At 35.4% G+C, this 13,625-nt stretch overlaps 1 protein-coding gene across 1 annotated transcript; it reads right to left on the bottom strand.

Annotated features, from left to right (window-relative positions):
* Positions 1 to 2,289: 2,289 nt before the first annotated feature.
* LOC123873091 (uncharacterized PE-PGRS family protein PE_PGRS54-like) lies at positions 2,290 to 4,744 on the bottom strand. Its single transcript, XM_045917793.1, has 2 exons — positions 4,630 to 4,744; positions 2,290 to 3,978 (listed from the first exon to the last, which is right to left on the bottom strand). The coding sequence occupies exons 1-2, from the start codon at positions 4,639 to 4,641 to the stop codon at positions 2,572 to 2,574; spliced, it is 1,419 nt and encodes a 472-aa protein (XP_045773749.1). The 5' UTR covers positions 4,642 to 4,744; the 3' UTR covers positions 2,290 to 2,571.
* Positions 4,745 to 13,625: the final 8,881 nt, after the last annotated feature.

The raw sequence follows: 13,625 nt of genomic DNA, 5'->3' as shown, positions 1-13,625 counted from the left end.
GAGTAACCGAACTCACTCTCTCTCCAAACCCACTTTGTTTCACAAATATTGAGAAACTAGCTTATGGATGAGTGAGGCGTAAGTAGGCGAGACCTAAGTAAGTATGCCCAGCTGTAGACACCTAAACAAGTTGATTGATTGAATGAAAGTCGGATGGACTGTCATCCTTATCCTTATCCTTACTAATATTATAAATGCGAAAGTGTGTCAGTCTCTCTGTCTGTCTTTCTGTGTCTGTCTGTCTGTCTGCTACGTTTTCACGGCCCAACCACTGAACCGATTTTAATGAAATTTGGTGCAGACATGGGATATATCCCGGGGAAGGACATAGGCTACTTTTTATCCCGGAAAATTCAAGAGTTCCTACGGGATTTAAAAAAACCGAAATCCACGCGGGCGAAGCCGCGGGCATCCTCTGGTATACGATAAGTAGGTATCGTTAGTATCATAAAGTGTGTCGTCATCAATGCGACTTTCCACCAAATTACCCCACAATTTCAATTTGTTACTTTCCGCCCGTTTCCGACGTTACGTTCATACCGCCTCATTTCAATTCAATATCAATCATTCACAACAAATAAAAACAAACAATGATATCAAATAAAAACGGTAACAAAAAGCCTTTATGCAATACGTAACCGAGAATTCGGAAGTGAACGCATTTCGCTACCGAGTACCGAGATACATGTCTCTTCAACCGTGGCCACTCGGACGACTAATATAGCCATGTGTTTACACAATCCTATGATTCATTCATTTGTAGAGCTAAGGTATTATCCGCACTTTAATTCTATACATTTAAAAAATTGTCTGTTTGTTTGTTTGCGCATAGTGTTAGGCTTGTAGTGCATCCAATACGAATCCGAGAATTCGCGATCCAAGTAGCAATACTTAGATAATAAGTATATTTGTATGAGAGTTTACGCACTAGACCCGAATGTCGTTTCGTGTTTTAAAGCTATAAATTGAAATTCGAATTTATTGCCGAATTTCGTTAATAATTTAGAAATGGTTTATAACTACGGCTATTTTGGATGGAGAATTCACGGATTTGGATCGGATGCAGCGCGTAAATAGCTTAAAAGCTTTTTTTTAAATCGAATTGAGGCGAAACTTTAGTTCGATAACATTACGATCTAATCTGACTTTACATGCTGCGCTTCCTAAGTTCCATCAGAACCGGAGAAGCAATTCGACATGACGGTGATATTTTAACGTTTTCTTGTTTGAAGTTAAAAATTGCGGATGACAACAGATAGTCTTAAATAGACCGTATATTATCATCCCTAAGGCTCAATTATATACATATTAGTCATATAATATTTTCCTATGTAGTTTGTAGTTTTAAAATGTTATAGTAGGTACATACATACCTAAGCTACTTTCCTCTTATAGCGTCATTCAACACTTGGGTAATATTATAATGTGGTGAATAAATAAGGTATCTACATTATACTAAATAAGTACAAGTTTTTTAGTTATGTCATTTGTTTCTTGATATTTTAAAAAAGTTTATAAAAGTGACCTAATTCCTATTTCAATATCTAGTAGTATTATAACACTTTCTAGCATTTTCATTCCTAACAGTTTCCGGCATCACAGATTCAAGACCATGGCTTCGTCAGATGAAGTCTAATAAAATAAGTCTCTACTTACTGGTTTACAAGTATTAAACCGTTGAAAATCTATGGATGCTTTGATGCCTAGATAGGTATGTAGATTTTTGATTTCCCTAGACTTATTTAGCTACTACAAATATTAAAAAAAAATCCTAATTAATGGAATCGGCATGGCATAAATTACTAAAAGAGAAGCTGGTAGTTTATAATAAATCCCAAAAGGTTTTTATTGACATGTCTCTATTTTTAGGCAAAATTAGTGAGTGGGCTATGTTCTTACGTAGGTATATTTTTTTTAGTTAGCTTTATCGATTAACTTCCTTTGACAAACTATGATAATTACTTCTAAATGTGTAACACGCATGGTATTAATCTTTAGCCCATCATACTTGGAAGTCCTTTCTCAGTGATTAGCATGTTTTTCAAAGGGTTGTCGGAAGATTGTAGGGCACAAGTAAAATATTGATATATTTCGTAACAATGATTTATTAATAAGCACAATAACAATCTTAAAACAAACAACGTATCAACAATAAATAAACAATCTTACATCTAACATTATGTACAGAAATTCACTGGGTATTCACAGTAACAAGATAACAACATTTGATGCGGTGGTCACTAAACCGCCCAATTGAGCTTTTTTAAATGCATATAATTGTAACAGCTGTATAACTAGTTTCAAAGTTTGTATGTTGTATAAACTGTTTTTCATTTAATTTGATAATGAAGAAAACCCTTAGAAAATATTTTTATTATACTTATTAAGTATAGCAGTCATTTATAACTCCAAATAACGGAACGTACCCAAATAAATCACCAAAGGCAACTTAATATCACTATGTCTGTGCCTCGTTTTCATCCACACAAACATTAAACATTCTTCACCAAGATTAAAATTCATCTAATAGGCGTTATTTACAGCAGAGTCCACTCTATATTTTTTTTAAACTTAGTTGAAACGTGGCTTAAGCTCCGAGCTGTATTTGATAGTGTTGTAATTGGATTCACTGTATGAACCTTGGACGTCTTTAGCTGGTGCATAACGAGAACTGCCGTGTCCACCACCAAAGCTATATTTAGGTCCCGAAGAAAAAGAATTTAATGAACTATGACCCGATACAGGGCCTCTGAAAGACGAACTGCCTAAGCCAAAACTAGGTGAGGAATGTTTACCGGATGAAATGTAATAGGCGGGGGATGGAGCAGATGCGGCGTGTGCGTTGCTGGAGTATGCACTTGAAGGTGAGCCATAAGTACTTCCAGGTGCCCCTATTTGACCACTAGCTGAAAATGCAGACGCAATGGATTCCAAAGATCCGACACCTTCATATTTTGAAGGCAGATATGAAGCTGCTATTGCCTTAGATGGACCACCGGAATATCCAGATAAAGAGCCGAAAGAAGCGCCATGTCCGCCAGAGCCGAGAGAAGATACACCGTGACCACCAGCGGATTGTTGGTAGGCAGCGAATGATGGAGATCCATACGATCCAGAGAGACCTGCCAAACCAGCACCTGAATCACTTTGGACAGATGCTCCTAAGAAAGCTGAGGGTTTAAAAGAAGATTGTCCAGCTGGTATAGCGTAGTTACCACTGAATGCTTTCAGAGATCCACCCAACGACTGGCCAGATCCGCCGAAGGAGAAACCAGGGAAAGAATGTCCTGAATCTCCTAATGGCAAAGCAGCCGCTTGATATGATTGACCAAAACTTGGTGCTGCATAGCTCAGTGCACCTTGGTTACCAGAAGATTCCGGACTAAATAAAACTGGACCTGTTGACTTAAAGGTGCCTAGGCCTTTAGTACCGAGAGCGTAAGTTGGAAGGGAGCCTTGACCTTGATCGCCTAAGCTATATTGCTGTAGTTGAGGACTTCCGTAAGAAAATTGGGGTAAAGATATCTCTTGACCTCCTTGACCGCCTTGACCTGCAAACTGGTAAAGAGCTCCTTGGCCACCTGATGATGGTAAAGAGATAGCTCCACTATTAAGTCCATGAGATATTTGGCTCATTAGTTGCGAGAGATCATTGGAGACGAGACCTCCATTGGCTTGCTGGAAAGAAATTGGTGCCAGTTGAATGTTTGAATGCCCACTTTCTGGCTGTAACTGGTATGAGGCTCCGACTCCCGCACTTTGACCGCCAAAACTGTAAGTGGGCTTGGCACCACCTCCAATGCTGTATCCGGCTCCAATGCTGATAGCATTAGCTTCCTCCTGACCTGAGGATGGTGACTGATAGTTTTGAGAGCTTTGTGGTAGATAAGTACCAGCCGCTTCTCTTTTATCCTTTGGTTCTTCTTTTTTGGATTTGATACCCCATGTTGTTGATATGGTAAGCAGAACTATGAACACCTGAAACGACAAAATTCACGTAAAGCTCACAACCACTAATAGGGGTATTATTTAATCAAAATCTAATTTTACTTTCATTAATGCAAATAAAGCTGCGGGAATAAAAAACTTGTTATTCATAATATTTAGAACAACGACCCGCATGGCAATGTTCAAGATTATAACTGCTATAATAAATTTAATTTCACTTTTACCACTTTTACTCGGTACAAAAATAAACCTACAATTATGCAGGACCAATTTGTATGCAATTAGTCTTTAACATATTATCGTTGAAAGTTAAACTTAGAAAGTTACTGTATGGATGAAAGCTCTATTACTGAGTACCTATAGTACATATTACTTATAGTTTTCTCTGTAATGGAGGCGATAATTGCTATTCTGTTAACAGTTTTTGATTTAAAAAAGAATTCATCAAGTTTTCATCGTAGGTATTAAAGTATCATCTCCAATTTCTCTTATTGTGAATAAATTTTATATTTCAATTTCTTATTTATCTGTCACGAATTATCACTAAAGTTCAAACATTACAGTTTATATCATTAATTTTATTAATCACACTAGTTAGTTGTTATTAAAAATACATCCTTTGAGTTAGATCACCTATAACCATGCACTTTTCTATTCCCTTATCACAAAACACGCACTCACCGTGAATTTCATTTTGTACGTTTATTTAAGAACGCTAAACACGTTTTTGAAACTAAATCACTATGTTTTAGCACAACACTAAACCGTAAATATCAATGATTGGACGGCCGCTTGGTACAGCCGCCGAATTCGTAATGTGATGTCGCAGAGTTTTCACCGAATTTATAAGACGGCGTAAGACTAGCACCCGCTTGTGCGCAGGCGCCGTCGAGGGTAAAAGTGTATCGGAGGACCCTTTCACTGAACCGGCTGAAAGAATGGGAGCGAGCCATCGAGCTTCCGAGCCCAACAATGAGGTAATACTTGGGGCCGGAAGCGTTACATCATTAGATCTCGGTTAGATACAATTCTTGACGCACAGTCGTGCATCGTGACGCATGGGTACTACATACCAGGCAGTCAAATAATTCGGAGCATATAAATAACTAATCAACAACCGTTCATTAGAATCGTGACCCCAAAGGTAACAAAAACATACCCTCTTAACAAAACTTAAGTGACTCTACTAAAAAAAAGTCAGAATTTTCTTGGATTAACTCAAGATTTTTGAGGAAAAATTACGTCGTAACAGTTCTATTAAAATTTACATGTAACCCATCTATATAGGACAAAATTCATCAATGTAAGTGCAAATCTGAAGGATTAATCCCGTATATAACTGGGTTTTTTTTTGAATAAATAAAGATATCCGGGATTTCTACTTAATATTTACCTATTCTTATAAACAAACAAACACGTAAATTGATCTGTAGATTCCCCAGGTATGTGAACAGAATTTTTAAGGCTCTTGTGCACTTTCATTCTTGCGATTGTTGACATCACAGGGCGTGGTTTGCAAAACAATTATCTTATGAACCAAACTAAAGTTTATTGAACTAAAATTCGCAATTTGAACTACTGAAGTTTAAATAATCGTAAATACTTTATGTGCACAAAGAATTAAGAAAATAGCTACTTCCCTAAAGTAGAGCCTGCTTCTTTTTTTGTACTATTTAAAACAAAGATGTCTTTCCCCCAATCGTAGTCTCTAATTCTTTTTTTTTTTTTTTTTTAATTAATAATTAATCTAACAATAACTTAACTTATTTAACACTAATCTTCCTCTTCCCTCTAACTGAACGTAAAGCTGTGCTAAGCTGCTAAGGGTACTAGAGGTAAAGTAATAGATAATCAAAATTATTTGAACCCATGACCTCTCAGTTTCTAAATCCAGCTCCTCAACTTTTAAAAATAAATCTATCGAAGTAGTAACGTAACTCTAATGTATTCCATCTATGCTGTAAAAAAAATTGTAAAGAAATACTTAATGAAAATTCATTCATCAAGAGGAAATGAGTTTCTCTACATTCTACAGTGAATTTTATGCACATCTTTATGGATCTCTGGCGGTATTTAACCCAGATTTGACAGGCTACCGGTGTTTACACGCTGCGATTGACATCTGATATTGTGATATCTTCCGCAACCAGCCTGCATTATCTCCGTAAGTGTAATATTATATCATTTACGGCTAAAGTCTTATACTAAAAACTAGACACCCTCAAGCCATACTTAACTGTCTTTGCTTTGACCAGAGTTCTTTAGCTATCAAGTGATTCTAGCGATTTTTTTAACTATGCAAAATAAATAAATCGCTGTGCCGAAAGATAAAATTTGCTTAAGTTTGTTACTATAATTTCTCATTAAGTCAAATCTGCATAATTTCTTTTGAGAATAAAATTCTTTAACCACAACTATATTGCTTGCGCTTCACAGCAATCATATCAAATAGTATGGGGATGATGTAGCCTAAAATCACATGAGTACAGATGTACTAAGGTGGAGTGCACCTGCCTAGAAGGGGCTTACTGCCTATGCACTTTTCTTTTCAAAGTACCAATGTAATTTTGTGCCTTATTTTTACACAGTTACTGCTAAATAACCGAAATTAGTTTAAAAATTACTTGTCTTTTCTATGGGTGATATTATCACGAAACCTATAGATACTATTGCCAATTTTTCACAGACACCCACGTACTATCCACTATCAAGTGTCTTCTTACCACTTACCAATAATGTTAAAATTTATGTTGGACCTTGTCCTTGAATTTTCAACAGTCTAATATGTTAACAGAGGCGTACAAGTTTGTACTTTTGTTTAGCTGAAAACTGTTGATTACATATGTAGGTACCTAAGTCGAACCAAAACCAAAGTGTGCATTTCTACCCACTTTCAATTTATAGTACTTACCTATTTACCAGTCTTGCGTGGGCTTATAATTTAATTAGCGATCGCCCGCGGCTTCGCTCCGTGTGAATATAAATCTTCTTTATTCCCTTCCCGTAGACTTAAGGTCTTTAAGACTTTTTCCCGTAGGTTTTACATTATTCCTCGTCTACATTGTAAAGGGAATCTCTGCAAAATTTCACCTTTGTAGGATGTTGATGAGTTAGTCATTGAATCAGCACTTTTCTTTTTACATTTTTACATGTAGATTATATTAAATTATAAGCTTACTAACCTGCCAATGTGCTGAACCTCACGCCGGAAAGCGCATTATTGGCAGATCATTCATAGGTAGATGAACATCGCGTCGTTCATACTAATAGGAGAAACTAACTAACTGACATTATCAACAAACAGCACAAACATCTGAACCTAGAAACTTGAGATTTTACATGTAGTTTGTATGTTTCTATTACTAAGACCCCTCCTACAAAAGGATTTTCATGACATGCCTGCGAATCCGAGATGGGTAAGCTTACTTAGCTAGTACCGCCTCTTGCAAAAAATGTAGGTATACTGTAAACAATGTAAAAGATACCTATTACTTACATTCACGGATGAATGGAAGGAAGTATAAAATTGTATAATATTTGCGGTGTTGCAATGTAATGTAATGTAATAGGAATAAAAAACTGTTGGGCCCATCCATACGTTGCGATTAATTCGCGATGCGGACGCGCCTTTTTAAAAACGTTCGAAAAGCGCGCGTTTGTAATTACCTACTATTACAATACTGTATCGTCCAAAATTCCTCAGTACTTGAAGACAGGTTATCAAAGCTCATCCTATAGGTATCTTCGAAATTACTGAAGCGATTAAGACCAAATTTTCTCAGTTTCAAGTAGAAACAACAAGTAATCTAGGTTTATCTATCCTCATCACGGGATTTAAAATAAACCTAAACCCAGACGGTTGAATTTGCGGCCATAAACAAATAAATAATTTACAATCAATGAAAGACCTAATAGTAAACCCGTCTTTTCTTTAGTAAAACTGCACAATGTGCTTGAAACCTAATATTATGTCCATGTGTAACAACCCTTAGAACTTGTAACAAGATAATTAAGTATGTAGGTACTACTTCAAGAAATAGTGATCATTATTATTCAATAAGTTAACACTCGAGCAGGCTTTTTAATAGCCATACCTACCATTCATAATTTTACTAAAATTTGTTGCTACAGGCTCAGGATGCATAATAATAACATGTACCTAGGTATATATGAATGGTCTACATATTTATAGCTGTTGTTATTCGATAAAGTTAATTTGATTTTTGCTCCCGTCGCCGCGGCTTACTTGCTTTATTACCAAAATATATCTTTCTCGGTACACTACAGTGAATTTTATCCTCGTCACATTAATTTTGCCAAAAATCAGTTTCGCTACTTCCTGCATAGGATTACAAAACAATTATTGTATACCTACTTCGGTAGGTAAGCGTACTATTGAAATTGGATTTAAGTAGGTTTTCTTAGTGCTATTGTTTAATTATTATATTCGTGCTAAATTCTATTGTACCTGACACCGACCACCCAGTCTACACGCGAATCAAACAGTAGCGTTTAAAAAAACAATTGTAAAATAGTATTAACCTCAATAAAAAATCAATTTAACGCATGCCATGTTTTGACCCAGCAACCTAAACCGTTGTTTAAAATCTACCTCACATAACATAAAACCACCCAAGTGTGAGTCAGACTCACCTATCGAGAGTTCCGTACATGGGAAAACTTGTTTTGGTTACATTTACCAACTGTCTCAAAAACAAGGTTTTGTTTAGGACCGCGTAACTATGTTTATTTGTTGAGGCTAGGCACCTACAGTTTTTTTTTTTGTAATTTTACTTACCTCTATCAACAATAAATTATTATTATTTCTTTCAAGTTTTTCGCTTTGTAAACCTCAGAGATAGAAAGGGAGGGGTGGAGTGGTATTTGGAGTTTGGGCAGATGGATGAAATCGCACCGCAAGAATTCGTTTCTTATTATTCTGGTACAGAACCCTAAAACAATACGGCATGTTACATAAGTCTATTGTCTGCAATTGATCAAATTCTAAGATCGTACGGTTTCATTGTAATGGAATTTATAGTTTTTGGCTGTTATTGGACCAAAATGAAGACGCATCGTGGTTTTTGAATTTACACTTATTTTTCTCATACATATTTATTACCTAGCTACTTAAAGTTTTGATAGTAATAAAGTTTCTCCTTAATTGGTATTTAAAAGTAGATATTAGTTGTTCTTTGTTGAATAATACTCAGTATTGAGAAATATACAAAAATATTCAATATGGTTGATATCGAGGATAGAAAGACTTCGCAGCCTAGTTTTTTCCGAGTTCTGATTTTGAAAATATTTTCAGTAGGTTTTATTTGGTAAGAAAGAACTTGCTTACAATTATCAAAAACAATTGGCACAAATCAGTATTAGTTTCAGGGCAAAAAGTTTAACAATCAGATAAATCTCGAATTGAGCGGAAATCCGAATTCATTTAGCACTTTTAACTTCCGTCAGCCCAATTTTTCACGCTATTGTAGAGCCTTGTTAAATAAAAACTAAGCGTTGAGTTTTTATTAATACGTTGTTACAAAAACAGTCTTTAAATAAAATAGAAGATACGCTCTAGTTGCTAATGATATCGATATTCTACAATGAAAACGTAAAAATAGATTGTTTGCTTGTCCATAATATTATTTTTGCATTTATAATCACAATAAGGTGTAAATCACACTTTGCGTTAAATATGTTTTAATATATTGGTGACATGAAGAAAAAAGGTTAATTTATTAGTTATTATTTACGAACTGGTTTACATATATACAGGTGTTTTCTTTTTCAAATTATTTTAAGAAAATACTAGCCGATACATAACTTAGCTTCCACCTTCCTTAAGTATGGTGATACATAACTTAACTTCCACCGCCCGAACGTAGGTAATATCCTCTAACGAATCCAACGCGCTGAAAGTTCCGTTATACATCCGTATAATTTATAGTATCCTTTCGATAGCTACATACCAATTCAGAGCAATATGATACTTAACCAACACTTAACATTATCTGCGTACAATTCCTCCCCAATTTCAATTTTATTTTTTAACACTTTCAACCAATGGTTATTGGTTGAGAAGGGTTGAGTAGGTATATCACACTCTCCGTGACAATTATTTGAACGACACTTACTTTGATAAGCTTCTTACTACAACTTCTGGTAAAAGTAACTCATTCAGAATACAACAGGTCTACACTGCGCACCTACTTTATAATGTCTTTATTATGCGAAGTGTTAGCTCATCGGATATTATGTCGCAACAGCCACTACACTGTGGAAGCACAATGTAAAAAATAATGTAGAGGTAAGTAGTACATATTACTAGATAATACTTGCGAGCGACTTTATCCGGGTGGATTTGGGTTTTTAAAAATCCCGTGGGAACTCTTTAATTTTCCGGGATAAAAAGGAGTAGGTAATATTCGTCTCCAGAATGCAAGGTATAATATTATATACCTCTGTATCAAATAGATGATGCCTGAGACATAGTTTTCGTCAGTTATCATAGTTTTTTAAAAATCCCATGGGAACTCACGTGGGATAAAAAATAGCTTAGGTATGTCCATTGTCCACCCCGAGATGCAAGCTATCGCCACCTATCGCTGTATCAAACGTGAAAAAGGGTTAGACGGATGGGCCATGAAAGACAGAGTTTTGCTTTATCCATACTTAATATATAATATTATAAATGCGAAAGTGTGTCTGTCTGTCTGCTACCTTTTCACGGCCCAACAGTTAAACCGATTCTGGCGAAATTTGGTGCACGGTTAGCTTATGTCCCAGGGACGGACATAGGCTATTTTTTAGTCGCGGGCATCCTCTAGTAAATTAATAATTATTTTACTTTGTATGCACAAGCTAACTCGCCGCGGCCTGTTAGTTACAGTTTTACTATAAGTAAGTAGGATAACAATCTAAAGTTTACGTTAGTACACCAGCTAAAGCAACAAAACACCACCTAATAGGTAGTTGGTGCAATTTTGATAAGCAAATCGAAACCGTTTGCATAAATGTGTAAAAAATCGCGTGTTAATTCGCGAAGTGACATAGTTAACACATTTTAACCTGCATTTCTTTTAAATCAGGAAATTTAGAAATTTTAAAAATTCGATTGACTAATTACTTACGTTATAAAATAACCTACCTACCTTTTACAAAACGTTTTTGCATAGTATACTTAGTAAACTAAATAAAAGCTATTAGATTAATTTAGCTACTATTCTTTACGTTCAATAAGTGATCTTGAAATATTTGTCTCAATATTTTCGCTAATTTCTTTACAACTTCATAAGTAGGTACTTTATACTTGATGTAAATACAAAATATAAGTTAATCAAAACTGGTTGTAAATTAGGTTGGAATTTCTGTATTAACTAAGTACTTACTTACCTATAATTTATTCAAGAAAATGTCTAACAAATTCTTGAAATAATTAAAAAACTAAGTAGGTACTTAGTAGGTATGGTAAATTATTTTGACGATTCAAAAGCACTTGTAAAACTTTATTTGAATAAAAATCAATTATATTCTATTCTATTCTATTAATATTTTCGGGCTTCTTTCAAGTATCGTTTTTTTCGGTCAAAGTCCTTAACTAGGTGTAAAGAAAATTAGTTGTAGAGTGGAGGTTGATAAAAAAATAAGTTACATCGTGCCGACCGCGATAGAAAGTCGGCCAAATGAGCGTTATTCCTATTACTAAAACTAGTTATAATCTCTCGGTGGTCATAATTCATGCATAAAGACGGGTTTGATATCTAACTTACCTGGTGAAGTAGGTACCTACGTACTTATATTGTTCATCTGTTTCTTCTATATAAGTTACTAGCCTATACCCCGCAACTTCGTCCACATGGACTTCACAAATTTCTACCCCCTTTTTTACCCCATTGAGGATTGAATTTTCAAAAATTCTTTCTAAGTGGATATCTTAGTCATAGGTTAAGCCATCTGCATGCCAAATTTCAGCCTGATCAGTCTAGTAGTTTGAGCTGTGCGTTGATAGATCAGTCAGTCAGTTTTTTTCTTTTATATAGTAAAGACAAACATATTTCTGAGAGTTAAATATTTAAAATGATTTTACCTAGGTATATGCATAATATTTTATTCTTCTGTGTATAATATAATTATTATAACATTATACGGAAAAATATTAATTTATACTTAAGTAATTTCAAGTATAGACATTGTTTTTTTATATTAAATTGTAATGTATTATTGAATAAAAAATAAATTGAACGATCATTATAATATGTATAAGTTAATGGTACATGCATAAGTGTATAAATTATTATTTACGTAATTTTGACATTCGATAATTTCGAAAAATGTGATTAGCGCCTGTTGGCCGTTGAAGTCTTTTATATGGAGTAAAGAGAAATTCTACTTAGACCGATTGGCTATACTAAGAGTTCGCATACTATGTAAGTTGTAACCGACTTTATAAGTAGGAGGTTCTCAATTCGAGGCTTGTAGGCAATATTTACCAACTTTATTACCACTGAAATAAACTTAAAATAATATGCATAGTACCACTAGGCAGGAAATAACTGTGTTACGTGATAGTTTGGAGATACAACAGCTATTAATATAAGTATGTATATATTTTATTTATGATTTTAATACGTAATTCGTTCCGAAAGTCACAGAGGCAATGCATATTCATTACATTTTTCGTGAGAGGTAGATAAATGTATTTAATTTTTATTTTACATTTATGTAAATTATAAAACTTATCTAATTTTATTGAGTACTCGCTAAAATATAAATAAGAAATAATAATCTTCTCTAGATAATATAAGAAATAATAATCTCCACTATAGGTACAAAATGAATGAAACAAAGTTGCAATTTATAACAATAATTTTTAACAATAATTTTAATAAATTTAAAAAAGAAATTCATCAACTTTTTTCGTAACATTCTTCTTTCATCTTTATTTTTTAAATACTGTTCGTATATATGTTACGGGCAACGTGATTAATTGGGCATTATTAATAAGGACCGGCCATTATTAATAATTCCCAAGAGCGATGGGCAAAGTGATTAATTTATCACTTTGACCGGCCCTTATTAATAATGCCCGACGGCTCGTGGTCCATGTAATAAGTCAGTGTTTGAGATAGCTTGAATTTATCACTTGGACCGGGCAGTATGAATAATTCCCTACTTGGAGCCGGACAATGTGATAAATTGGACCGCGGCCGTTGGCAGGGGCGCGTACGTGCGGGGGGAGGGCCTTAGGTTAGGTTAGGTTAGCTCCTCTTCCATTGGCAGAGGAGGCTTAAATCACACACTGCTGGTCATAAGATTATCGAAGCTATCCATCCCATCCTCGAGGATTGGACGAAGAGGAAGCATGGAGCACTCACATTCTGTTCCACCTTGTACAGGTTCTTACGGGGCACGGGTGCTTTGGAAGATACCTGTGCAGGGTCGCGCGAAGAGAGCCCACAGAGGAATGCCACCAGTGCGGTAGTGTCTCAGACACAGCACAACATACGCTGGCTGAGTGCCCGGCGTGGGCGGAGCCTCGCCAGTCACTGGTGGATATTATGGGGCAGGACTTCTCATTGCCCGCCGTGACTAAACCCATGGTGGACAGTGAGAGGGCCTAGCAAGCGATGGTCTCCTTCAGCGAGGGAGTAATGCCGCAGAAGGAGGCAGCGGAGCGG

The sequence above is a fragment of the Maniola jurtina genome, chromosome 16 (assembly GCF_905333055.1).
Source record: "Maniola jurtina chromosome 16, ilManJurt1.1, whole genome shotgun sequence".
NCBI lineage: Eukaryota > Metazoa > Arthropoda > Insecta > Lepidoptera > Nymphalidae > Maniola > Maniola jurtina.
Note: the sequence above shows the minus strand (reverse complement) of the source record. Positions and strands in the feature narration are given on the sequence as shown.